This window comes from Melanerpes formicivorus, unplaced genomic scaffold (assembly GCF_026170545.1).
Source record: "Melanerpes formicivorus ecotype bairdi unplaced genomic scaffold, bMelFor1.0.p_v2 SCAF_77, whole genome shotgun sequence".
NCBI lineage: Eukaryota > Metazoa > Chordata > Aves > Piciformes > Picidae > Melanerpes > Melanerpes formicivorus.
Window position 1 is genome coordinate 973,323 of NW_027142429.1, and position 27,563 is coordinate 1,000,885.

Below are 27,563 nucleotides of genomic sequence, written 5' to 3' on the forward strand. Positions count from 1 at the left end.
CCTGCAGCTCTGCTCCCTAGGGCACAACCCTGCAGCTCTGCTCCCTAGGGCACAACCCTGCAGCTCTGCTCCCTAGGGCACAGCCCTGCAGCTCTGCTCCCTACGGCACAGCCCTGCAGCTCTGCTCCCTACAGCACAACCCTGCAGCTCTGCTCCCTACAGCACAACCCTGCAGCTCTGCTCCCTAGGGCACAACCCTGCAGCTCTGCTCCCTACAGCACAACCCTGCAGCTCTGCTCCCTACAGCACAGCCCTGCAGCTCTGCTCCCTACAGCACAACCCTGCAGCTCTGCTCCCTACAGCACAGCCCTGCAGCTCTGCTCCCTACAGCACAACCCTGCAGCTCTGCTCCCTACAGCACAACCCTGCAGCTCTGCTCCCTACAGCACAACCCTGCAGCTCTGCTCCCTACAGCACAGCCCTGCAGCTCTGCTCCCTACAGCACAACCTTTCACCACCTCTATTCCTTTCAGAGTAACTTTTTGGTCATCCATCCTTTCTACCCAATGCCTTCTGCTGCACTGATGCCTTACTGACACAGAACTTTGCCTTCCTGGCTGCAGATCTTTTCCCCTGTCTGCTGCACAGCTGCTGTCAGGACACCTTTCAGCAGCTGAGTTTTAACAGAGAGCCCTCATGCTCTGCATCCAAACAGCAATCAGTGACTGAACCTAACAGACAGAATCCTCCCTTGGGGGATGATTCATTGTGGATGAAACATCCCCAGAGTGAATATCCTCTGCTTGTGCACATGGAGGAATGTGTCTGGATGGCAACCAAGCAGGCTGCTTGAAGCTAAATGCTGCCTGTCCCACCAACAGCTTAGCTCCACACTGCCCTTCAGGAGGCAGTGTGATGGAGGGGAGCAGAGTGCTGCCAGTCCCTGCCAGGGAGAGAATAGAATAGAATAAACCAGGTTGGAAGAGACCTTCAAGATCATCACATCCAACCTATCACCCAACACCACCCAATCAACTAACCCATGTAACCAAGCACCCTGTCAAGTCTCCTCCTGAACACCTCCAGTGATGGTGACTCCACCACCTCCCCGGGCAGTCCATTCCAATGGGCAATCACTCTCTCTGTGTAAAACTTCCTCCTGACCTCCAGCCTGAACTTCCCCTGGTGCAGCCTGAGACTGCGTCCTCTTGTTCTGGTGCTGGCTGCCTGGGAGAAGAGACCAACCTCTGCCTGTTTACAACCCCCCTTCAGGTAGTTGTAGAGAGCAATAAGGTCACCCCTGAGTCTCCTCCTCTCCAGGCTAAGCAGCCCCAGCTCCCTCAGCCTCTCCTCAGAGAGCTCTGAGTGGGAGCTGCCTCAGGAATATTTCTGCCTGTCAGAAGCTAAAAAGATCCTTTCTTGTCTCCTTCCTCAGCCCACCTCCACTGCCACCTGTCCAGGACGTGCTGTGGGGCTGCTCAACAGGAGGAGAACCTTGCTGCCGAGCGTGACAGCAGGTTTCACCGTGTCTGACCCAGGCAGTGCTGCTGCAGCAGCAAAGGAATTCGCTTCCCCGCCCCTCCCCCTCCCCCCACAGCTATCTTCTTCTTCTCCTTCTTTTTTTTTTCCTTCACCTTTATAAGCTGTTTAAAAGAATGTAAATAAAGTGCCGGGGTGGACAATGGAGGGCATTCATCCCCCGGCACGACAGCCGCCCCCCCCCGGACGTGAAATATCGCGGCACATTAAGTCATGAGACCCTGCAAATCAAAGCTGACAGAGCCCTGAATGCGATTGCCGCCGCGACGGAGCGATATCATGGGGCACTGAAGCATGCCCAGCCTGCCAGACTGCCCCCGGCCCGCCGACAATGCCTTTCACTCCCCGGAGGGCCCTGCCGCTGACAAGAGTCCCCTTTGTGCGGGGGCTCGGCGCTGGCCGCGCAGGAGAGCCTCATTCAGGCGGCCCCAGACGCGCCGGGAGAGGCTGCAGTGTAACCCAAGCCGCCCCTGAAAGGCTAGCCTGCCTTCTGCCTGCCCTCCTTCCCCCCGGCCCCTTCAGCGCCCCTCGCAGCCTGCCCTGCGCCGCCTTCCCCCGGGGCTGCTGCACCCCCGCCCGGCCCCGCGGGGCGGCTGCGGCCGGAGCCCTCGGAGGGCTGCAGGGCAGGCACAGAGCTGCTTCAGCTAAAGCTCCCCACGGGCACCGCGGAGCCCTCAGGGCTCTCCCTGCCGTGCGGCCCCGAGGAGCGGCCCCGAGGAGCGGCCCCGGCAGCGCCGTGCAGGGTGCAGAGCGCCCTGGCTGCCCTGCTCCGGCCGCGGCCGCACGCTGCCTGCCCCCGGCAGAGCACACACACCCCCGAGGGGCCAGGGACCCCCCCCGGCCCCGCTGCCGCCCTCTGCTCCCGCAGCGGCCGCACGCTGCCTGCCCCCGGCAGTGCACACAGACCCCCGAGGGGCCAGCGACCCCCCCCCGGCCCCGCTGCTGTCCGCAGGCTGCTGTCCGCGGCGGCCGCACGCTGCCTGCCCCCGGCAGAGCACACAGACCCCCGAGGGGCCAGCGACCCCCGGCCCCGCTGCTGTCCGCAGGCTGCTGTCCGCGGCGGCCGCACGCTGCCTGCCCCCGGCAGAGCACACACACCCCCGAGGGGCCAGGGACCCCCCCCCGGCCCCGCTGCTGTCCGCAGGCTGCTCCCGCCGCGGCCGCACGCTGCCTGCCCCCGGCAGAGCACACACACCCCCGAGGGGCCAGGGACCCCCCCCCCCCCCCCCGGCCCCGCTGCTGTCCGCAGGCTGCTGTCCGCGGCGGCCGCACGCTGCCTGCCCCCGGCAGAGCACACACACCCCCGAGGGGCCAGGGACCCCCCCCCGGCCCCGCTGCCGGCCGCAGGCTGCTCCCGCGGCGGCCGCACGCTGCCTGCCCCCGGCCGTGCACACACACCCCCGAGGGGCCAGCGACCCCCCCCGGCCCCGCTGCTGTCCGCAGGCTGCTCCCGCAGCGGGCAGCGCGGGAGCTCTGGTGCCATCCGCTGGCAGCGCTGCCCCGCCGCTCACCCCCCGCCGCAGCCTCTCCCCGCAACAGCCTCCCCCCGCTGCAGACCCCCGCCCCAGCCTCTCCTGCCACAGCCTCTCCCCACCACAGCCTCTCCTGCCACAGCCTCTCCCCGCCACAGCCTCTCCTGCCACAGCCTCTCCTGCCACAGCCTCTCCCCGCCACAGCCTCTCCTGCCACAGCCTCTCCTGCCACAGCCTCTCCTGCCAGAGCCTCACTCTGCAACAGCCTCCCCCTGCCGCAGCCTCCCCACCCCAGCCTCTCCCCACCCCAGCCTCTCCCCACATCCTCTCCTTGCCGCAGCCTCTCCCCGCCGCAGCCTCCCCGCCACAGCTTCTCCTGCCGCAGCCTCTCCTGCCACAGCCTCTCCTGCCACAGCCTCTCCCCACCACAGCCTCTCCTGCCACAGCCTCTCCCCGCCACAGCCTCTCCTGCCACAGCCTCTCCTGCCACAGCCTCTCCCCGCCACAGCCTCTCCTGCCACAGCCTCTCCTGCCACAGCCTCTCCCCACCACAGCCTCTCCTGCCACAGCCTCTCCCCACTGCATCCTCTCCTGCCACAGCCTCTCCCCACTGCATCCTCTCCTGCCACAGTCTCTCCCTGCCACAGTCTCTCCCTGCCACAGCCTCTCCTGCCACAGTCTCTCCCTGCCACAGCCTCTCCCCGCAACAGCCTCTCCCCCACCGCAGTCTCTCCCTGCTGCAGCCTCTCCCCTGCCCCAGCCTCTCCCCACCACAGCCTCTCCCTGCCATAGCCTCTCCCCACCACAGCCTCCCCCACCACAGCCTCTCCCCACCACAGCCTCTCCCCACCACAGCCTCTCCCCACTGCAGCCTCCCTGCTGCAGCCTCTCCCCCCCTCAGCCTCCCCTGCCGCAGCCTCCCGCTGTGCTGCTCCCCCCAAGGCAGGTCACAGAATCACAGAGATGGTTTAGAATAGAACAGAATGAACCAGGTTGGAAGAGACCTTTGAGGTCATCCAGTCCAATCTCTCCCCCAGCACCATCTGAGCAACTGAGCCATGGCACCAAGGGCCTCAGCCAGGCTCTTCCTGAACACCTCCAGGGATGGGGACTCCACCACCTCCCTGGGCAGCACATTCCCAGGGCCAATCTCTCTCTCAGTGAAGAACTTTCTCCTCACCTCCAGCCTAAACCTCCCCTGGCACAGCCTGAGACTGTGTCCTCTTGTTCTGGTGCTGCTTGCCTGGGAGCAGAGACCAACCCCCTCCTGGCTACAACCTCCCTGCAGGGAGTTGCAGAGAGCAATGAGGTCTCCCCTGAGCCTCCTCTTCTGCAGGCTAAGCAGCTGTTGTAGGACACCTTGGAGACACTCCAGCCCAGCCCTTCACCCAGCACTGCCATGCCCCCTGCTAAGCCATGGCCCTCAGCACCGTGGCACCAAGGCCTGGAAACCCCTCCAGGGATGGGGGCTGCAGCACTGCCCTGGGCAGCCTGGGCCAGGCCTGGACAACCCTTTTGGGGAAGAAATTTTCCCTTGTGTCCAACTCAAACCTCCCCTGGTACAAATTGAGGCCATTTTCTCTTCTCCTTGAGAGCACAGACTGATCCCCACCTGGCTCCAGCCTCCTGTCAGGGAGCTGGAGAGAGCAAGGAGGTCTCCCCTCAGCCTCCTTTCCTCCACACTCACCACCCCCAGTTCCCTCAGCTGCTCCTCACAAGTCTTGTGCTCCAGACCCTTCAGCAGCTGAGTTGCCCTTCTCTGGAAGTGCCCAGGAAGGTGGTTGGGGCCCCATCCCTGGAGATATTCAAGGGGAGGCTGGACAGGGCTCTGGGCAACCTGAGCTAGTGGAGGATGTCCCTGCTGCCTGCAGGGGGCTGGAACAGATGACCTTTGGATGGCCCTTCCAGCCCAAATCACTCCATGACTCTCTGGATTTGCCCCATCACCTGTGCCCCCTGCACAGCCTCACCTGGCACCAGCCCCACCAGGCACCAGCCCCACCACTGCCTCTCCACCACCAATGGTTTTCTGGCCACCAACCCCCACTGCCTGTCTCATCAGGAAGCCCTTCCAGGACCTCCCTGCGAGCTCCTGGCTGCTGCCATTCACAAAGTGGTTGGGCTGTTGAGCAGCTCTGCTAAAGCAAGGCCTAAGGAGAGTGCCAGATGTGCTTCAGGAACAGGCAACCACCGTGGCCATGCTCAGGGGTTTCTGGAACTGCTTTTTCTCCACACCCCTGAGAGGGAAAAGCCTCTGAGCCCATGGGGCAGAGCTGGGGACCCCTGTGGTTCACACAGCACAGCAGGAAATGCATCAGAACAGGCAGAGGGAATAATGCTCCTCCAGAACAAATGCTGGGGTCTCACTGGAGATACAGCAAGACAATAAATCACTCTGGACCCTCAGCACAGGAAGGGCATGGGCCTGATGGAGCAGCTCCAGAGGAGGGCCATGAAATGACCTGGGGGCTGGAGGGCCTCTCCTGTGAGGACAGGCTGGGGGAGCTGGGGTTGGTCAGCCTGGAGTAGAGAAGGTTCCAGGGAGACCTTGGAGCTGCCTTCCAATACCTGCAGGGGCTACAGGAAGGCTGCAGAGGGACTGCTGCCAAAGGCCTGCAGGGAACAGGACCAGGGGCAAGAGCTTCAAACCAGAGCAGAGCAGATTGAGATTGGATGTGAGGAACAAGTTCTGCCCCAGGAGGCTGCTGGAACACTGCAGCAGGTTGCCCAAGGAGGTGGCTGAGGCTCCAGCCCTGGAGATATTCAAGGTCAGGCTCACCAAGGCTCTGAGCAACCTGATCCAGTGGAGAATGCTTCTGCTGACTGCAAGGATGTTGGCCTAGCTGACCTTGGGAAGCCCCTTCTAACCCCAACCACCCTGTGGTGCTGTGACAGCAGGGGTTTAGAAGCCTTTCTGTCTTGCCAAAGGGAGAGAGAGAGAGGAGCCCAAAATCCTACATGTGAAAGTGCTTCACTGCCCCAGCAGAAAGACAGGGCAGAGCAGGACAAACAGACACAGCACAGCCCACCAGGAGTGCTCAGGGCCCCAGTTCCAGGGTTTTTGGGGTCAGTTGCTGTCAGCTTAGGTATGATCAGTCCCCAGGGGCAGGAAATGATTTCCTGTTATTCTTGAAGAGAATTCTATTCATCCCTCTGGCAGCAGAACAGAGCCAGAAGAAAGCTATGGCTGAGGGTAAGCAACAGTTGAGGTTTCCTGCTCTTCACACTGGGAACAACCAGTAAATGAACTTTACTGTGCAAGGGAGGAGAGGAAAACAATCCAATCATAAAAACTGCCAGAGCTTTCCAAAGGCAGAGCTAGAGAGAACTGCATCATCCCTAATGAAAGCAAGGAATGGCCTTGGAGCCTTGGCTTTCACCATCACACTCAGGGAGAGCTGAACACGAGGGCCCAGGTAGGGCTCCCAGGCATGTGCAAAAGTTTACTGAGCAAAAGGAGTCAGCTTCAAGGAGCTACCTGTGAACTGCTCATCAAATAGGAACTCTCACAGCTCACAGGATGCTAGGGGCTGGAAGGGACCTCTGGAGATCTTGGGAGTCCAACCCCCTGCCAGAGCAGGAGCAGAGAATCCAGCACAGGGCACACAGAACACATCCAGGTGGGGCTGGAAAGGCTCCAGAGAAGGAGACTCCACAACCTCTCTGGGCAGCCTGCTCCAGGGCTCTGGGAGCCTCACCGGGAAGAAGTTCCTCCTCATGCTGAGGTGGAACCTCCTGTGCTGAAGTTTATACCCCTTGCTCCTTGTCCTGTCCCAGGGCACAACTGAGCAGAGCCTGTCCCTGTCCCTTCCTTCCTGACCCCCAGCCCTCAGCTATTGATAGACATTGATCAGATCCCTCTCAGGCTTCTCCTCTCCAGACTGAGCACCCCCAGGGCTCTCAGCCTCTCCTCCCCAGGCAGTGCTGCAGTCCCTTCATCATCCTCACAGCCTTCCCTTGGACTCTCTCCAGCAGATCCCTGTCCCTCCTGAGCTGGGGAGCCCAGAGCTGGATGCAATATTCCAGGTGGGGTCTCGGCAGGGCAGAGCAGAGCGGGAGGAGAACCTCCCTCAGTCTGCTGGACACACTCTTCTCAATGCCCCCCAGGATGCCCTTGGCCTTCTTGGCCACAAGAGCACATGGCCCATGGAGAACTTACTGTCCACCCAATATCCTTGCCTCAGCATGCTAGGCAGTGGGGAATGGAACCCCAGGCTCTCAGGTGGGCCTTGGGGTTAACTGAAGAGCAGGGTTACAAAACTGCTATTTGATTTTCTTCTGCTGCTAAACAAGATCAAGCTGTCCTCCACCATCCAAGGGACCCATTCCCCCCTGGAGAAAAACAGACCTTTCAAAACCCCAAGCATGAAGAGGATTGTAGCTTGCTCAGGGGAACGCTCCTGAGGCCACTGAGACTTCACAGTGAGGCTGGAGATGCTCTAAGTGTTTAAACCACAGGGCAAAAGTCTGGGTTGGGTGAGCTCCAGCTGGTGTAATCCACTCAGAGTCAGATGCAGGACCTGTAACATGTTTTGAATGGGAGCCACAAAGGTAAAGAGGCTTCCAAACCCCTCAAAGCCTTTGATCAGGGGAGCCAGGGGGGAACAGAGATTCCCTGAGCCCCCCCCTCGCTGCAGGCAGACAGGAGATGGCACAGCAGGCCCTCAACCAACGAGCAAAGTCCCTTCTGCTCTTGCCAAGGACAAGAAACCAAACAAAGAGAACATAGCCACCCTCTTCAATTCCCCAAATGAAACCCTAGTCACCTTGTTGCTTGCAAAGGTCACCAAAGAGCAGGAGGAGGAATTCACTGGCACTCTGTCCCCAGCTGCTGGGGGAGACGAGGCCGAGCACAGCCCCCTCACGGCCACGGGGAGGCCAGGCTAAGCTGGACCATTCCCAGCATGCAGCTGCTGCCATGGAGGGGAATTCACATTGAAATGCATCCACAAAGGGATGCAGACAGGAAGAGAGAAGGGGAGAGGCTGGCAGGTAACTGCTTGAGGGACAGGACCTACCTCTTTGTAAGCGCCCTGCCGCCAGAGCTGGCTGACGTGCTCGAGCAGAGCGCTGCGCTCTGCGCTGCGGAGCTGGTAGATGCTAACCAGGGGCTCAAGGAGATTAGCTGGGCACTGGGCTAGCAGCCTGAGCACACGGGCCTGCAGCTCCTCCAGCTTGGGGCCAGGCTGCAAAGAGAAAACAAGCCCACATTAACACCCCAGGCACCCAACCCAGAGCCGGTCGAGGCGGCTGCAAGGCAAGGGCGGCCGAGAGCGCAGCTCGCTGGAACAGGGGGGAAGCCAAGCCCCTGGGAAGGGATTCTCCAGTTTCCCATTGGAGGCTGCAAGCAGGAATCAGAACAATATGCAGCACATTTCTCTTTTTCCACAGCATCCAATTTAAAAGCATTAAATGTTTGTGGGCTGATTCTGGAAGAGGAATATGGCCTTGTGCACAAGTGAAATATGAACCTGGAGCGAGGCCGCCGGAGCAGCCCAACCCTCCGGTTCCCAGCAGAGAATCCTTCAATCCAGCAACTCCCCTCAAGGCAGCTCTCACCTATCAGGCACAGCAACTCAGTTTGCATTCCCAGGTCTGCTCCTGAGTGCAAAAGATGGCCAGAAGATGCACAGACTCAAGCATCAGTGCTGATTGACAGCTGCCTGAACATGAGCCAGGAGTGTGCCCAGGTAGCCAAGAAGGCCAAGGGCATCCTGGCCTGCATCAGGAACAGTGTGGCCAGCAGGAGCAGAGAGCTCATCCTGCCCTGTGCTCAGCACTGCTGAAGACACCCCTTGAGTCCTGTGTCCAGTTCTGGGTTCCTCAGGTTAGGAAAGATGTTGAGCTGATGGAAGGTGTCCAGAGAAGGGCAACAAAGCTGGGGAGGGGTCTGGAGCACAGCCCTGGGAGGAGAGGCTGAGGGAGCTGGGGTTGCTTAGCCTGGAGAGGAGGAGGCTCAGGGGAGACCTTCTTGCTCTCTGCAACTCCCTGCAGGGAGGTTGTAGCCAGGTGGGGGTTGGTCTCTTCTCCCAGGCACCCAGCACCAGAACAAGAGGACACAGTCTCAAGCTGTGCCAGGGGAGGTTTAGGCTGGAGGTGAGGAGAAAGTTCTTCACTGAGAAAGTTGTTAGCCATTGGGATGTGCTGCCCAGGGAGGTGGTGGAGTCCCCATCCCTGGAAGTGTTCAAGAGGGGATTGGATGTGGCACTTGGTGCCATGGTCTAGCTGTGAGGTCTGTGGTGCCAGGTTGGACTGGATGATCTTTGAGGTCTCTTCCAACCTTGGTGATTCTGTGATCCCTCCTTGTGTTCCTCCATGAGCATTCTCTTATGAGAGAGGAATTTCAGTGTCAGGCCTTTCAGTGCCAGGAGTTTGAGTGCCAGCAGCACTGTGCAGACACTGCAGTGGCAGAACTCAGCATCCAAAGAAGAACCATTTGGGAAACTGGGAAATGAAGCAACACAAACATCGAAGCAGCTGGCAGCTGAGAGCCAAAAGCACACAGACAAGGAGCTCATCTCAGCCAGGATATATGGAGGCACAGGGAATGGCAAACATTAGGAGGCATAACCTGATGAGCCAGCCTTACAATGCTCCTCACTCAGCTGCTGCAATCTCACCCTGCTCCCCTTTCCTGCACTCCCAGCCATGTGGCAGGAGTTAAGCAACCCTGCAGTAACTGCCTTCTATCTGCAGAGCTGGGAGACTATGCAGAGTAGATTGCTGCCACTGGGGTTATCCTGACAGTGGGGTGTGAGTGCCAGTGGGAAAGCCTCCAGCACAGCAAAAGCTGCAAGATCAACCTTTGATCAGAGCAGCCTGATGCAGCAGGCTGGAAAGCCCAGCTCGGACAGGGAGACAGCTCCCCCCAGGATCCCCTCCCCAGGCCAGCCTGCAGTGCCAGCATCATCTCAGTGTGAGCTTCACACAGGGGCACACTGCCCGTGTGCAGGCTGGAGTAGGCCATGAAGTGAACCTGGGGATGCTCTAGGGACATTACAATCAGCTGCCCTCTCCTTTCTGCTGGCTCCTTGCTCTCCCTCTCTAACCTGTTGAACAGCAGGATGCTCTTTTATCCACAGCTCCAGCTCGGTGCTGATGTGATACCAGAGGGAATGCCCTTTCCCCTTCCAATCACTGCTGCTCTCCAGCATGTCCAAGAGTCCTGCCAATGGGTCCTGCAGTCCTGCAAAGCCCCTCCTGGTTTCTTCCTTGAGCTGGGGAGACACAAAACCACATTGTCACAGACACAAAGCTGAGCGAATCCTGCCCCCCTCCCCCCGGCTGAACACAAAGCTTGGGGTTTTCTCATTTCATCTATTCAGAGAGGTAACTGTTGCTATTCAGCCACCATCCGTGCCTCCAGTGACTTTTCATGTCATTACAGATCCCTTCATGGCTCACTGCCCCTCAAGCCCAATGGGAAAAGCAGCAATTGTCCACACTAATTATCCCATAAAGACAGAGAAGTTGTTCTGTCGGGCAGACAAAGGGGGCTTGGGCCCCGGGGGAGGGGGCAGAATGGCAGCGGGCTGGAGAAAGGGGTGCTAGCAGGAAAAGGGCGACACTGAAGGTGGGTAACCAGCCTCAGAAACCTCCTCATCTTCTGAGAGACCTCCAAGCACCAGAGCACAGAAACTCTCCTCGGGCTCGTAGCGCAACCTGCAGCCCCGAGGGCTCTTGCTGCAGCGCTCCTCGGGGTGACTGCGGTGCTTGGGAGCCCCAAAGCAGCTTGGATTTTACACAGGGGATTCAACAGAAGGAAACAGCAGAGCCCTAGCGCCGCTGCTTTGCCGTCCTGCCTCATCTCCACTCCTCCCCTCCCAAGCCACCTGGGCAGGGAAGTTGGTGTCGGGCAGCTCCCGGCGGCTGCGGGCTGCGGGAAGGGGGCTGGGACATGGGAAAGCTCCACACCATCAATCTCAGGGATCCCTGGGTGATGTGTTTAGAAATGTGAAGGAACTGGACCCTCACTTTGTGAATGTTAATAGGCTACTTACTCCCCATCTGGTAGAAGTGATAAATTAGCAGCACTGAGCAGTATCTTTATGCTGTTTACACCGGGAGTGGTTTCCAGGGAGCTCGGGGGGTTGGCAGGGTGAGGAAGTGGCATCCCTCAGTACCCACCCGGGACCCCTCACCGCCTGCTCCACGCAGCAGCACGGAGCCAGGGGCAAGCAGAGAGCGGCAGGAGTCACCGGGAGTCACCGGGAGTCACCGGGAGCAGCTGCTCGCTTTCTTCCCGGGCTCTAAGCAGGCAGAAGCCCCAAGCTGCTGAGCGCCCCCGGAGCCAGCGCCTGCGGGCGGCGGCCCCGCCAAGGACAACAGCACAGCAGCTGAAGAATGCCATGGAAAACAAAAGGACATCCACGGAAAGCTTGCCAGTGAATGTGTGCTGTTCTCCTCCTCGGCAGGGTTTACTGGAAGACAGCTCTCTGCCGCGGTGCCTCTCATGCCTGCAGAAGCCGCAGTCCCTACCGCTGCTCCTCTCTCACTGGAGTACCAACGGCAGCAGCAAGCAGCTGGGGGCTAACAGAGCTGGGACTCTAGAGAGCAGATTGCTCCCTCTGAGTATTCTTCCCTGTGGCAAGAATTTGCCCTGCTGAAGACAGGGCTGAGGCTCTGCTGTGAGATGCAGCAGAAGGGAAAGGCAAGCTCTGGCCCAACCACAAGCATCCAACCCAACAGCCAAAGGAAAACAAAACAACTTGCCAGCTAAAGCTTTACAAACGGCCTCTTGTCTTTGCTTCCCCCCAGAGCCCCTCTGCAGCACATTCAGACTGAAGGAGAGCTTTCACCACACCATTCAGCTCCTCCTGGGGCTGCAGGCAGCGCCGGGGCGCTGGCAGGATGGGCCCCAGCAGACACCAGGTCCTGTGAGGGCAAAGCGGCCAGAGGCTGAGCATCTCCAAACGCTGAGCCAGCTGCCAGGGGCACAGACTGCTGCTCCCTACACCGAGTTTGACTCTGCACCAGATGGACAAGCAGAGGAAAAGCCTTCCTCAGGACTTCCTGGCAGTCTGGAGGCCTCAGCTGTGGTGTGTGTGAAGGAGGGGAAAGAAAACCAAAGGGAAGGCAAAAACCCCAACCATGAGCGACCTGAGCTCAGAGTGGCAGAGTGCTGGGTGCCTGGCTGGCTCCCCTCCCTGCCAGGGGAGGATTCCTCTCCCTGCCAGGGAAGGATTCCTCTCCAGCCTGTGACTGCCATTCCCATTTCCATGGGTGCCCATGGCAGGGAGTGCTCCTTGGAGGGTTTCTACCCCCTGACAGGTCATGGCACTAGGGAGATTCTGCTGAGGCTCAAACTACACAACTCCATCATCCACTTTTGGTCCCTACTGCACAGCCCAGGGCTGATGCCTCTTGCTCATCCCCAAACTGCCTTTCCTATGTAGGCAATGTTGTCAGACCTCAATGTTGTCAGAGCTCAAGCCATGGGCAGCTGCTCAGGTCACTGATTGGAGACCAGCAGGCTCCAGGCAAGTTAACAGCACAGATTAGTTAATGCACACAGAGTCAGAGGAGCTCCCTGGCATTAAAGGTCAGTTCAGAGATCCATGGAATGGTTTGGGCTGGGAAGGACCAAGGGACCTCAAAGCTCATCCAGTGCCAACCCCCTGCCATGGGCAGGGACACCTCCCACCAGCACAGCTTGCTCAAGGCCTCATCCAGCCTGGCCCCAAACACCTCCAGGCAGGAGGCAGCCACAGCCTCCCTGGGCAGCCTGTGCCAGAGTCTCCCCAGCCTCACTCTCAACAATTTCTTCCTCCTCTCCACTCTCACTCTCCCCTCTCCCAGCTCAAAGCCATTGTTCCTCATCCTGGCACTCCCAGCCCTTGGCCAGAGTCCCTCCCCATCTCTCCTGGAGCCCTTCAGGTACTGGAAGGCTGCTCTGAGGTCTGCCTGGAGCCTTCTCTTCTCCAGGCTGAACAGCCCCAACTCTCCCAGCCTGGCCCCACAGGGGAGGTTCTGCAGCCTCTGATCATCTCTGTGGCCTCCTCTGGAGCCTCTCCAGCAGCTCCAGGTCCTCAGAGCAGACTTCCAGTACCTGAAGGGCTCCTGTGCCCTGCCTCACACAGTGCTGCCTGCAGGCTCAGAGCAGGTTGCTGCCTGTGCCCTGCCTCACACAGTGCTGCCTGCAGGGTGGCTCTGAGGGCAGCTGCAGCTCTGCCAACCACAGGTCCCACCAGGATTAGCCCTCCAGCAGCAGACACTGAATAAGCAGAGCTGCAGGGGTGACCCATGGGCAGCCTGAAGCTTTTCCTCCATCAGTAGGGAAGCTCTGCCCCAGGACACCTCCATGGCAGCCTGCTGAGACCACAGCTGGAGCTCTGGGGCCAGTGCTGGAGCCTCTGTGCCAGGAAGGATCTGGAGGGGCTGGAAGGTGTCCAGAGCAGGGCCAGGAGGAGGAGCAGAGGGCTGGAGCTGCTCTGCTGTGAGCACAGACTGAGAGAGTTGGGGTTGTGCAGTCTAGAGAGGAGAAGGCTCCCAGGAGACCTTCTTGTGGCCTTCCAGGAGCTGCAGGGGGCTGCAAGCAAGCTGGGGAGGGACTTTTGAGGGTGTCAGGGAGGGACAGGACTGGGGGGGATGGAGCAGAACTAGAAATGGGGAGATTGAGATTGGCTGTGAGGAAGAAGTTGTTCCCCAGGAGGGTGGTGAGAGCCTGGCACAGGCTGCCCAGGGAGGTGGTGGAAGCCTCCTGCCTGGAGGTGTTTGCAGCCAGGCTGGAGGTGGCTGTGAGCAACCTGCTGTGGTGTGAGGTGTCCCTGCCCATGGCAGGGGGTTGGGACTGGCTGAGCCTTGAGCTCCTTTCTAGCCCTGCCAGCTCTGGGATTCTCTAAGCTGATGCATGAAATGCTTCTGGTAGTTGTCCAGCTCCCTGACTTAGATGAAGAGCATTTTGCTCCCCATGAGCATCTCCATGTGGAGCCCAGGGGGTGCTGGCTGGGGGCAGAGCAGTGTGGGCAGGCAGTGTGAGCTGTGCTCACCACTCTGAAAGGCAAACCCAAAGCAGATCAGGACAAGGACATCTCTGGGGAACCTTTGCTGCTGTTCTGCTGGGCACAGGCCACCTCTCTGCTGCCTTCAGCCCTCACTGTCTCAGCTGCTAGCAATATCCTGCCCCCATTCCCAAAGAGTCTTCATTTAATGGGCAGGGGAAATGGCTTCAAAGAGGACAAAAGCAACTTTGATTTTGCCCCCTGTGAAATGCAGCCATGTAGAACCTTCAGCTCTTTCATCTGAGCCCCTGAGCTGCCTCACACCACACTCCCCACTCCCTGCAGCAAAGGCAGAGGCTCTTCCCCTGTGTGCTGGAGGGAAGGCCAGTGCAGAGTGGCAGGCCTGACCCAGGGGCTCTGCCTCTGGACATGCTCTGCATGCTGCCAGCAGCTGCAGCAGGGACAGCAGGCTCAGCCTTACCTTCTCCATCTCTTTCTTTGTCCAGAGAAGCTGAAGGGTTTTCAGCAACAGGAGTGGGTCCTGGCCTGGAGGAGGGGGAAGAGAGAGGGAGAGAAGGGGAGGGGGAGAGAAGCAAAACAAAGCAGAGTTACTGGCTGTGCACAGGCAGCCCAGACACACTGGGGCTTTGTTCCTCACAGGAGATGCAGCTACTCCATGCCACTGTGTTTGAAACCACCACCCTCCCAACTGCCACTCAGGATTAGAGTGCTGAAACCCCTGGCTCTGAAAGCCCCACAGAGGAGCAGGCAGAGCAGCAGACCTCATCCATGCTTGGCTTTAACCAAGCAGCCTCCCAGACTGCTGCTGCAGAGCTGGACTGGGGCACTGACAACTAAGCCATGCTGCTGCTGCACAGCAGATCCAGCCCCCAGCCCCCACCTCCTCCTCAGGAGAGCAGAACACTCCTGGAAGAGCATCTCCCAGGGGCTGGGGAGGGGCTGCAGCACTCATTTGGTACTGCAGCACTCATTTGGTACTGCAGCATTTGGTACTGCAGCAGCTCTGGAGTGCTGAGAGCTTCTGTGGCCTTCAGTGATAGGACTGGGGGGAATGGAATGAAGCTGGAGGTGGGGAGATTGAGGCTGGAGGGGAGGAGGAAGTTCTTCCCTATGAGAGTGGTGAAGCCCTGGAATGGGTTGTGCAGGGAGGTGGTTGGGGCCCTGTCCCTGGAGGTGTTTAAGGCCAGGCTGGGTGAGGCTCTGGCCAGCCTGATCTAGTGTGGGGTGTCCCTGCCCATGGCAGGGGGGTTGGAACTGGCTGATCCTTGTGGTCCCTTCCAACCCTGACTGATACTGTGAAGATGTGAGGGGCTGGGGAGATCAACCTCTGTCTGCCTGGCCCTGTGCTGGGGGGCAGGCTGTGCACACTGGGCTGGGAGCAGCCTGATGAGATCTGGGTGAGGAGAGGCTGAACTGCTGCTGGGGTTAGTGGCAGGGCTGGAAAAGAGAGTGATGAAGCACTCCAGGAGCAGAGTGCTTGGACTTTTCCCTCTTACTTTTCACCTACTTCCCTGAGCCCCTGGCCTCAGCAGTGATCCTCTATCTCCTCTTGTTTTTCACAGCAGCGTTGTTTGACACATCCAAGTGCCAGGGGCTGCACTTTGGCCACAGCAACCCCAGGCAGTGCTACAGGCTGGGGGCAGAGTGGCTGAGAGCAGCCAGGCAGAGAGGGACCTGGGGGTAGTGGTTGATGGTAGGCTGAACATGAGCCTGCAGTGTGCCCAGGCAGCCAAGAGGGCCAATGGCAACCTGGCCTGCATCAGGAAGAGTGTGGCCAGCAGGAGCAGAGAGCTCATCCTGCCGGGTGCTCAGCACTGCTGAGGCTGCACCTGGAGTCCTGTGTCCAGTTCTGGGCTCCTCAGGTCAAGAAGGACATTGAGAGACTTGAAGGTGTCCAGAGAAGGGCAAGGAGGCTGGGGAGGGTCTGGAGCACAGCCCTGTGAGGAGAGGCTGAGGGAGCTGGGGTTGCTTAGCCTGGAGAAGAGGAGGCTCAGGGGAGACCTTCTTGCTCTCTGCAACTCCCTGCAGGGAGGTTGTAGCCAGGTGGGGGTTGGTCTCTTCTCCCAGGCAGCCAGCACCAGAACAAGAGGACACAGTCTCAAGCTGTGCCAAGGGAGGTTTAGGCTGGAGGTGAGGAGAAAGTTCTTCCCAGCAAGAGAGATTGGCCTTTGGGATGTGCTGCCCAGGGAGGTGGTGGAGTCCCCATCCCTGGAGGTGTTCAGGAGGAGACTTGATAGGGTGCTTGGTGCCATGGGTTAGTTGATTAGGTGGTGTTGGATGATAGGTTGGACTGGATGATCTTGAAGGTCTCTTCCAACCTGGTCTATTCTATTCTATTCTATTCTATTCTATTCTATTCTATTCTATTCTATTCTATTCTATTCTATCATCCCACTGTTCCCCATCCCAGCATCTCTGAACCAAATGTTCAGGAATGCTTGACTATCAGGCAGCAACATTTGGACTCACAGCTTTGCAGACTGCACTGGGCTGGGAGGGAGCCTCAAAGCTCATCCTGCCCAACCCCCCTGCAGGCAGCAGGGACAGCTCCAGCCACAGCAGGCTGCACAGGACCACAGCAAGTCTGAGCTTGAATGTCTGCAGGGACAGAGCCTCAACCACCTCCTCCCTGGGCAGCCTGTGCCAGGCTCTCCCCAGCCTCACTGTGCAGAACTTCCTCCTGATGTCCAACCTGACTCTGCCCTGCTCCACTTTCAAACCATTGCCTCTCCTCCTATCCCCACAGCCCCTTCTGAACAGTCCCTCCCCAGCCTGCCTGCAGCCCCCCTGCAGATACTGAGATGCAGCTCTGAGGTCTGCCTGCAGCCTTCTCTTCTCCAGGCTGAACTCTCCCAGCCTGTCCCCACAGCAGAGGTTCTCCAGCCTCTGATCATCTCTGTGGCCTCTTCTGGACCCACTCCAGCAGCTCCAGGTCCCACAGCTGGACCCAGCCCTGCAGGTGAGGTCTCCCCAGAGCAGAGCAGAGGGGCAGGATCCTCTCTCTCCATCTCTGGCAATGGGCACTGGCAGCCCAGAAGGCCAAGGGCAGCCTTTGGGCTGCCCTTGGCCTTCTGGGCTGCCAGTGCCCATTGCTGGTTGTTGTCCAGGAGTGGGAGCAGAGCTGTTCAGCAGCTGTCTGCAGCTCACACCAAGAGCCTGCTCACTGTGCCAGGGAGCACCACCACCTTCACTTGGATGCTGCAGAGACTGAGCAGTCCCTCCCCAGCCTGCAGATATTGAAAGGCAGCTCTGAGGTCTCCCCTGGAGCCTTCTCCTCTCCAGGCTGCACAGCCCCAGCTCTCCCAGCCTGTCCTCACAGCAGAGGTGCTGCAGCCTCCTGATCAACTTTGTGGTCTCCCCTGGCCCCCCTCCATCAGGCCTGTGTCCCCTCCTGTGCAGCTGGGTTTCATCCCCAGGCCCTTCCTAGGAAGCCATGACTCAGAATGCTCTGAGTACTGCATGTGAGGAATGCAGGATGCTGCTCAGATGTGAAGGATCAATGCAGAGAGATCTGAATGAGCTCTCCAGAACCACTCCTTGGATATTCAGGGCACCTCCCAAAGGGAAACCCTTCAACCACAAAGGAAAGAGCCTTTCATTCACCTTCTGCCTTCCACACTTCCCCCACAGCTCATCTCCAGAGCCTGGATTTCTGGCTCAGCCTTCAGTCTCACTTTGTACTTCAGGTCATGCTTCAGCTGTGCCTCCTCCAGCTCAGCTCTGCAGCCCTGCCCTTAGGAAGCACTTGAAGCAGTGAGGTGATTCCTGGCTGAGCCCCAGCAGGGTCCTGCTCCCACCCACCCAGCCCTGGGACACAGCAGCCAAGTGGAAAATGCCACAGTGAGAACTCACAGCCCAGGGCTTCCACAGAATCACAGAATCACCAAGTTGGAAGAGACCTCAGAGATCATCCAGTCCCAGCTGTCACCTAACACCTCATGACTAAACCATGGCTCCAAGTGCCACATCCAATCCCCTCTGGAACACCTCCAGGGATGGGGACTCCACCACCTCCCTGGGCAGCACATTCCAAAGGCCAATTACTCTTTCTCCTCACCTCCAGCCTAAACTTCCCCTGGCGCAGCTTGAGACTGTGTCCTCTTGTTCTGGTGCTGCTTGCCTGGGAGAAGAGACCAACCCCCTCCTAGGGGTTTTGGTTTCTTGTGCATCTCCCTGGCTCAGTTTTGCCCATTGCCCATTGATGAAACACCCAGGTGTCAAAACTATCAGAGAACAGCACGCTTTCCAGAAAGAGCTGCAGGTAAAATACCTCTGAAGAAACTAAACCCAGACAAATGGAGACAGCTCTCACTGAGCTTACTGTCTCCCCTGAGCCTCCTCTTCTCCAGGCTAAGCAACCCCAGCTCCCTCAGCCTCTCCTCACAGGGCTGTGCTCCAGACCCCTCCCCAGCTTTCTTGCCCTTCTCTGGACACCTTCAAGTCTCTCAATGTCCTTCTTGACCTGAGGAGCCCAGAACTGGACACAGGACTCAAGGTGTGGCCTCAGCAGTGCTGAGCACAGGGCACAAGGACTTCCCTGCTGCTGCTGGCCACACTCTTCCTGCTGCAGGCCAGGATGCCCTTGGCCTTCTTGCCCCCCTGGGCACACTGCTGGCTCATGTTCAGGCAGCTGTCAATCAGCATCCCCAGGTCCCTCTCTGCCTGGCTGCTCTCAGCCACTCTGCCCCCAGCCTGTAGCTCTGCCTGGGGTTGTTGTGGCCAAAGTGCAGCCCCTGGCACTTGGACTTGTTGAATGCCATCCTGTTGGCCTCTGCCCATCTGTCCAGCCTGTCCAGGTCCCTCTGCAGAGCCCTTCAGCCCTCTTACTGATCAACTCCTTCCCCCAGCTTGCTGTCAACTTCCCTCTCCCCTCTGGCTGCTCTGAGGTCTCCCTCTCTCCCAACACTGCCTGCTCTCAGCTACTGCCTCTGCTCTGCAAAAGGAAAAGTCTCCCTTTAAAAGGACAGGGAAGAAATTGCAGGTCCCAGTTGTGCAGCAGCCAGCAGAGCTCAGCCTGTGTGTGAATGCCTGGACATGGCTCTGGCCTGGCTCTGCTCCTGGCCTGGCTCCCAAGGAAACTCAGACACACACAGAACAAGGGAAGAAGGGAGAGCCTGCAGCCCAGAGTGTAACCAAATCCACTGCAAATCTGGAGTGTGATTAATGCAGGGAAGGAGCTGGAATGAGGCAGGAAATGAGCAGTTAGGAGAGCAGAGCTGCAGCTCAGATGCAGCCAGTAACTCAGCCTGTTCAAAAGCTCTCTGAGCCTCCAGCAAACAAAACAATCCCTCTGCTGCCAGGGCTTTTCCCTACCTCACCTCCCTGTCACTGAAACCTGACCTCACCACTGCTCCAGCCCACAGCCTCATGGAAACCCTCTCTGCTGGCAGCCCTCAGCAGCTCAGCCTGTGGCCCACATGGCACTGAGCAAGCAGCAGTGAGGAGGAAACAACCTGCCCCTGCTCCACAGCCTGGGGGTGAAGGCACCCACCCTGAACTTACCCCATGGGGGACAACAAGGCCCAGGGCAAGGGCCTGCAGCTGGGGCAGGGAAATCCCAGGCACAGAGCCAGGCTGGGAGAGGAGTGGCTGAGAGCAGCCTGCAGGAGAAGGCCTTGGGGGTGTCAGCTGGTGACAACCTGCCCAGGAGCCAGCAGTGGTCCCTGGCAGCCCAGAGCCAGCTGAGTGCTGAGCTGCAGCCAGAGCAGGGAGAGCAGCAGCACAGGGAGGGGATTCTGCCCCTCTGCTCTGCTCTGCTCAGCCCCCACCTGCAGCACTGCCTCCAGCTCTGAGCCCCCAGCACAAGAAGGACCTGGAGCTGCTGGAGAGGCTCCAGAGGAGGCCACAGAGATGATCAGAGGCTGCAGACCCTCCCCTGTGGGGCCAGGCTGGGAGAGCTGGGGCTGTGCAGCCTGGAGAAGAGAAGGCTCCAGGCAGACCTCAGAGCAGCCTTCCAGCACCTGAAGGGCTCCAGGAGAGCTGGGGAGGGACTCTGGCCAAGGGCTGGGAGTGCCAGGCTGAGGAACAATGGCTTTGAGCTGGGAGAGGAGAGACTGAGAGTGGAGAGGAGGAAGAAGAAATGGTTGAGAGTGAGGCTGGGGAGACTCTGGCACAGGCTGCCCAGGGAGGCTGTGGCTGCCTCCTGCCTGGAGGTGTTCAGGGCCAGGCTGGATGAGGCCTTGAGCAAGCTGGGCTGGGGGGAGGTGTCCCTGCCCATGGCAGGGGGCTGGAGCTGGCTGAGCTTTGAGTTCCCTTCCAAGCCAACCCATTGTGTGGTTCTGTGACCTCCATGGCCTGTCCTGTGGTGGTGCTGAGCCCCACTGCTGGGCAAGGAGGCCAGCACTGAACAGCTGGACCAGAAGGTCTCCATGAGAGGACAACCACATCCTCCTGCATGACCTGCCCCAAAGCCTCTGCTGTCTGCTCTGTTGGGGCAGAAGAAAGAGGCAATTCCCACTCAGTTTTCCAGGGTGGGGACTGAAGGAGAGCAAACCCTGAAGTGCTGATGGTGCTGCCCTGGTGTCAGGACAGTGCTGCTCCCTGCCCTGCCTGGGAAAGCCTTGGAGGTATCTCAGGATGAAACAGTTATAGTATCACAGTATCACAGTATGAGTCAGGGTTGGAAGGGACCACAAGGATCATCCAGTCCCAACCCCCCTGCCATGGGCAGGGACACCCCACACTAGATCAGCCTGGCCAGAGCCTCAGCCACCTCCAGGGACAGGGCCCCAACCACCTCCCTGCACAACCCATGCCAGGGCTTCACCACTCTCATGGGGAAGAACTTCCTCCTCCCCTCCAGCCTCAATCTCCCCACCTCCAGCTTCATTCCATTCCCCCTAGTCCTATCACTGCCTGAGATCCTGAGCAGTCCCTCCCCAGCCTTCCTGGAGCCCCCTTCAGATCCTGGAAGGCCACAATGAGGTCACCTGGGAGCCTTCTCTTCTCCAGACTGAACAGCCCCAACTCCTTCAGTCTGTGCTCACAGCAGAGCAGCTCCAGCCCTCTGCTCATCCTCCTGGCCCTGCTCTGGACACCTTCCAGCACCTCCAGATCCCTCTTGCCATAGGGTCTCCAGGACTGGAGGCAGGACTCCAGGTGGGGTCTCACCTGAGCACAACAAGGTCACCCACAGGCACTCACTGCTGGAGCCAAGCAGGACCCAGAGAACAAGGCTCAGGCTCAGGCTCAGGCTCAGGCTTTGGCCTGGTCCCACCTGAGAGGAGAGACTGCAGCTCATGTTGGATCAGCTGCTGTGCCTAAGTCTCCTCCAGCAAGAGCAGAAGATGTAAATCCTGGAATCAGAGAGTGGTGTGGACTGGGAGGCACCTTCAGAGCCAACCCCTGCAGCAGGCAGGGACAGCTGCAGCTGCAGCAGGGTTCTCAGAGCCCCAAACCTGCAGTGTGCCAGGGCTGGGGCAGCTCTCACCTCTCTGGGCAGCCTGGGCCAGGCTCTCACTGTGTGCCAGGGCTGGGGCAGCTCTCACCTCTCTGGGCAGCCTGGGCCAGGCTCTCACAGTGTGCCAGGGATGGGGCAGCTCTCACCTCTCTGGGCAGCCTGGGCCAGGCTCTCACAGTGTGCCAGGGATGGGGCAGCCCTCACCTCTCTGGGCAGCCTGGGCCAGGCTCTCACTGTGTGCCAGCCATGGGGCAGCTCTCACATCTCTGGGCAGCCTGGCACAGGCTCTCACTGTGTGCCAGCCATGGGGCAGCTCTCACCTCTCTGGGCAGCCTGGGCCAGGCTCTCACTGTGTGCCAGGGATGGGGCAGCTCTCACCTCTCTGGGCAGCCTGGGCCAGGCTCTCACTGTGTGCCAGCCATGGGGCAGCTCTCACCTCTCTGGGCAGCCTGGGCCAGGCTCTCACTGTGTGCCAGCCATGGGGCAGCTCTCACCTCTCTGGGCAGCCTGGGCCAGGCTCTCACTGTGTGCCAGGCCTGGGGCAGCTCTCACCTCTCTGGGCAGCCTGGGCCAGGCTCTCACTGTGTGCCAGCCAGGGGGCAGCTCTCACCTCTCTGGGCAGCCTGGGCCAGGCTCTCACTGTGTGCCAGCCATGGGGCAGCTCTCACCTCTCTGGGCAGCCTGGGCCAGGCTCTCACTGTGTGCCAGCCATGGGGCAGCTCTCACCTCTCTGGGCAGCCTGGGCCAGGCTCTCACTGTGTGCCAGGCCTGGGGCAGCTCTCACCTCTCTGGGCAGCCTGGGCCAGGCTCTCACTGTGTGCCAGCCAGGGGGCAGCTCTCGCCTCTCTGGGCAGCCTGGGCCAGGCTCTCACTGTGTGCCAGGGCTGGGGCAGCTCTCACCTCTCTGGGCAGCCTGGCACAGGCTCTCACCACCCTCAGGAGCAAACATTTCTCCCTTCTCTCCAGTCTGAATCTCCCCCTTTGAGTTTAAAGCATCCCCCCCTGGCCATTCACAACAGGCCCTGCTCAAAACATTGTCCACAGCTTTCTTTTAAGGTCCAGATGGTTTTGGCTCCTGAAAGAAAGGAACAAGTCATCTCTTCTGCCTCCTGCAGTTCCTCCTGGGGGAACTGACCTCCTGATGGCTCTGCTGGCACCCCTCAAGAGTGGCAAACTGTCTTTGGCAGGGACACTGCAGCAGCACTGCTGTGTTCCCATTGGAATTCCAAGTTGGGTCCTGCTCAGGCACACACCAGAAGGAGCCAGAGAAGCAGCAGGAACCAGAAGGAATCCAGGAAGCAGTCTGGATTCCTGGAAATCCAGGGAAAAGGACAGGACCTTACAAGGAGCCTGCTAAGGCTTCCAGGGCAAAGCTGGGAGGGCAGAGGATTGCTCAACAGAAAAGGGAGGAAAGAAGCAGCACAAAGGCAAGGAAACAAAGCAGGGGCAGTGGGACACAAATGGACAGAACTGAGCCACATGAGCAGCTGAGCTCAGCTCAGGGGACAAGGACAGGAGAGGCTGCAGGGACCTCCAGACCCTGCAGCATGAGCAGAAGCAGCAACTGCTCAGATGCACAACGTAGAAGAGCAACAGGAGAGAGCCTGCAAAAGCAAGGGCCGGTCCCAGGGCCCAGAAAAGCACCTTCAGGGGTCCCACCAGCACCACCCAAACCTCCAAGCTCAGTTCTGCACAGACTTTCATGGGATGAAGACTTCCAGCTGTTAGCAATGGTCACTCCATGAGCAAAGCAACCACAGCAGTGATGAGAGCACAGGGAAGAGCTTGAAAGCCCAGAGTGCCAGGAGGAAGAGAGAGCAGCAGCTCCTGGGGCTCCCAGCCCAGAGTGCCAGGAGGGAGAGTGTCCAGTTCTGGGCCCCTCAGTTCAAGAAGGACATTGAGAGACTTGAAGGTGTCCAGAGAAGGGCAAGAAAGCTGGGGAGGGGTCTGGAGCACAGCCCTGTGAGGAGAGGCTGAGGGAGCTGGGGCTGCTTAGCCTGGAGAAGAGGAGGCTCAGGGGAGACCTTCTTGCTCTCTCCAACTCCCTGCAGGGAGGTTGTAGCCAGGTGGGGGTTGGGCTCTTCTTCCAGGCACCCAGCAGCAGAACAAGAGGCCACAGTCTCAAGCTGTGCCAGGGGAGGTTTAGGCTGGAGATGAGGAGAAAGTTCTTCACTGAGAGAGTTGTTAGCCACTGGGATGTGCTGCCCAGGGAGGTGGTGGAGTCCCCATCCCTGGAGGTGTTCAGGAGGGGATTGGATGTGGCACTTGGTGCCATGGTTTAGTCATGAGGTCTGTGGTGCCAGCTCAGACTCGATGATCATTGAGGTCTCTTCCAACCTTGGTGAGACTGTGAGACTGTGAGAGCAGCAGCAGCTGCTGCTACCCCCAGCTCTAAGCAGCCAAGAAGGGCCAGGTCTGCCCTGCTGGAGAGGCCAAGGTTCATAGAACCAAGAGATTCATAGATTCACAGAATGGTTGGGTTGGAAGGGACCTTGAAGATCATCCAGCTCCAACCCCCTGCCATGGGCAGGGACACCTTCCCCCAGCCCAGCTTGCTCAAGGCCTCATCCAGCCTGGCCTGAAACACCTCCAGGCAGGAGGCAGCCACAGCCTCCCTGGGCAGCCTGTGCCAGAGTCTCCCCAGCCTCACTCTCAACAATTCCTTCCTCCTCTCCACTCTCAGTCTCTCCTCTCCCAGCTCAAAGCCATTGTTCCTCAGCCTGGCACTCCCAGCCCTTGGCCAGAGTCCCTCCCCAGCTCTCCTGGAGCCCTTCAGCTCCTGGAAGTGGCTCTGAGGTCTGCCTGGAGCCTTCTCTTCTGCAGGCTGCACAGCCCCAACTCTCCCAGCCTGGCCCCACAGGGGAGGGTCTGCAGCCTCTGCTCATCTCTGTGGCCTCCTCTGGAGCCTCTCCAGCAGCTCCAGGTCCTTCTTGTGCTGGGGGCCCCAGAGCTGGAGGCAGTGCTGCAGGTGGGGGCTGAGCAGAGCAGAGCAGAGGGGCAGAATCCCCTCCCTGTGCTGCTGCTCTCCCTGCTCTGGCTGCAGCTCAGCACTCAGCTGGCTCTGGGCTGCCAGGAACCACTGCTGGCTCCTGGGGGGATGTGCCCTGTGCAGCTGATCCCATCCAGCTCCTAGATCAAGCTCAAAGGGGAATTGCTGCTGCCACAGAGGAGGCTGCAAGCCACAGGATCCCTGGCAAAGCTTCCCCAGGTGAAGGTTTTTGCACTTGGGTGAAACTCTCAGAGGGACACATCTGCAACCTCTCCATCAAGACACAACTGACCTTGACAGCCTCCCCACACAGCCTGTTCCTGGCTTCAGGCTGCTGACATCAATGCATTTCCTTTCAGCATTTGTCATTCTGAGAATGGATTTCCTCTGCCCTGAGCCTGGTACCAGGCCTGGAGCAGCTGCTGCTAAATCTCAGCTCTTCCCCTGCCCAGGAGCTGTGGTTGCCTCTCAAAACCAGCCAGACCACAAGGCTGAAGGCTTTGAGGCAGCAAAGTGCCTCTGAGGAAAGGCATCAACTACCTTCTGTTCTCTCTGCCTGCAGACATCACTCAGCCTGCTGTCAGCATGGCCCAAGCACTGCCTGAGGGCTGCAGAGGTGAGCAGGAGGGTTTGCTGATGCCTCCTTGCAACACTCTGCTGCTGCACCCTTCACTGCTGCTGCATCCTTCACCTCTGCTGCATCCTTCACTGCTGCTGCACCCTTCACTGCTGCTGCTGCACCCTTCACTGCTGCTGCATCCTTCACTGCTGCTGCTGCACCCTTCACTGCTGCTGCTGCACCCTTCACTGCTGCTGCTGCACCCTTCACTGCTGCTGCTGCACCCTTCACTGCTGCTGCATCCTTCACTGCTGCTGCTGCACCCTTCACTGCTGCTGCTGCACCCTTCAATGCTGCTGCATCCTTCACTGCTGCTGCTGCATCCTTCACTGCTGCTGCATCCTTCACTGCTGCTGCTGCACCCTTCACTGCTGCTGCTGCACCCTTCACTGCTGCTGCATCCTTCACTGCTGCTGCTGCACCCTTCACTGCTGCTGCTGCACCCTTCACTGCTGCTGCTGCATCCTTCACTGCTGCTGCTGCATCCTTCACTGCTGCTGCACCCTTCACTGCTGCTGCTCCCTTCACTGCTGCTGCACCCTTCACTGCTGCTGCATCCTTCACTGCTGCTACATCCTTCACTGCTGCTGCTGCACCCTTCACTGCTGCAGCTGCACCCTTCACTGCTGCTGCACCCTTCACTGCTGCTGCACCCTTCACTGCTGCTGCTACACCCTTCACTGCTGCTGCACCCTTCACTGCTGCTGCACCCTTCACTGCTGCTGCACCCTTCACTGCTGCTGCTACACCCTTCACTGCTGCTGCACCCTTCACTGCTGCTGCACCCTTCACTGCTGCTGCTGCACCCTTCACTGCTGCTGCTGCATCCTTCACTGCTGCAGCTGCACCCTTCCCTGCTGCTGCATCCTTCCCTGCTGCTGCTGCACCCTTCCCTGCTGCTGCTGCATCCTTCACTGCTGCTGCATCCTTCCCTGCTGCTGCTGCATCCTTCACTGCTGCTGCATCCTTCAATGCTGCTGCACCCTTCACTGCTGCTGCACCCTTCCCTGCTGCTGCTGCATCCTTCACTGCTGCTGCTGCACCCTTCACTGCTGCTGCTGCACCCTTCACTGCTGCTGCACCCTACCCTGCTGCTGCTGCATCCTTCACTGCTGCAGCTGCACCCTTCCCTGCTGCTGCATCCTTCCCTGCTGCTGCTGCACCCTTCCCTGCTGCTGCTGCATCCTTCACTGCTGCTGCATCCTTCCCTGCTGCTGCTGCATCCTTCACTGCTGCTGCATCCTTCAATGCTGCTGCACCCTTCACTGCTGCTGCACCCTTCCCTGCTGCTGCTGCATCCTTCACTGCTGCTGCTGCACCCTTCACTGCTGCTGCTGCATCCTTCACTGCTGCAGCTGCACCTTCCCTGCTGCTGCATCCTTCCCTGCTGCTGCTGCACCCTTCCCTGCTGCTGCTGCATCCTTCACTGCTGCTGCTGCACCCTTCACTGCTGCTGCTGCATCCTTCACTGATGCTGCACCCTTCACTGCTGCTGCTGCACCCTTCACTGCTGCTGCATCCTTCACTGCTGCTGCACCCTTCACTGCTGCTGCTGCACCCTTCACTGCTGATGCACACTTCAATGCTGCTGCCTCCTTGCACCCTTCACTGCTGCTGCTGCATCCTTCACTGCTGCTGCCTCCTTGCACCCTTCATTGCTGCTGCTGCACCTTTCCTGCTGCTGCATCCTTCCCTGCTGCTGCTGCATCCTTCCCTGCTGCTGCTGCATCCTTCCCTGCTGCTGCCTCCTTGCACCATTCACTGCTGCTGCTGCACCTTCCCTGCTGCTGCATCCTTCCCTGCTGCTGCTGCATCCTTCCCTGCTGCTGCTGCGTCCTTCACTGCTGCTGCTGCACCTTCCCTGCTGCTGCACCCTTCACTGCTGCTGCTGCACCTTCCCTGCTGCTGCATCCTTCCCTGCTGCTGCTGCACCCTTCACTGCTGCTGCTGCATCCTTCACTGCTGCTGCATCCTTCACTGCTGCTGCTGCGTCCTTCACTGCTGCTGCTGCACCCTTCACTGCTGCTGCTGCATCCTTCACTGCTGCTGCACCTTCCCTGCTGCTGCATCCTTCACTGCTGCAACTGAACCCTTCACTGCTGCTGCACCCTTCACTGCTGCTGCTGCATCCTTCACTGCTGCAGCTGCACCCTTCACTGCTGCTGCATCCTTCACTGCTGCAGCTGCACCCTTCCCTGCTGCTGCTGCACCCTTCACTGCTGCTGCTGCATCCTTCACTGCTGCTGCTGCATCCTTCACTGCTGCTGCACCTTCCCTGCTGCTGCACCCTTCACTGCTGCAGCTGCACCCTTCACTGCTGCTGCTGCACCCTTCACTGCTGCTGCTGCATCCTTCACTGCTGCTGCACCTTCCCTGCTGCTGCATCCTTCACTGCTGCAACTGAACCCTTCACTGCTGCTGCACCCTTCACTGCTGCTGCTGCATCCTTCACTGCTGCAGCTGCACCCTTCACTGCTGCTGCATCCTTCACTGCTGCAGCTGCACCCTTCCCTGCTGCTGCATCCTTCCCTGCTGCTGCTGCACCCTTCCCTGCTGCTGCTGCATCCTTCACTGCTGCTGCATCCTTCACTGCTGCTGCATCCTTCACTGCTGCTGCATCCTTCACTGCTGCTGCACCCTTCAC

General features: G+C 59.4%; 1 protein-coding gene across 1 annotated transcript in view; it reads right to left on the bottom strand.

Annotated features, from left to right (window-relative positions):
• The window catches only part of EXD3 (exonuclease 3'-5' domain containing 3), a 454,860-nt gene that overhangs the window by 321,482 nt on the left and 105,815 nt on the right, over positions 1-27,563 (bottom strand). Inside the window, exons 5-7 of the mRNA XM_068164114.1 lie at positions 14,373-14,437; positions 10,001-10,168; positions 7,970-8,137 (exon numbers count right to left, since the gene is read on the bottom strand). Of these exons, the coding sequence (XP_068020215.1) occupies positions 7,970-8,137; positions 10,001-10,168; positions 14,373-14,437 (401 nt within the window). The remainder of the gene's footprint in view (positions 1-7,969; positions 8,138-10,000; positions 10,169-14,372; positions 14,438-27,563) is intronic.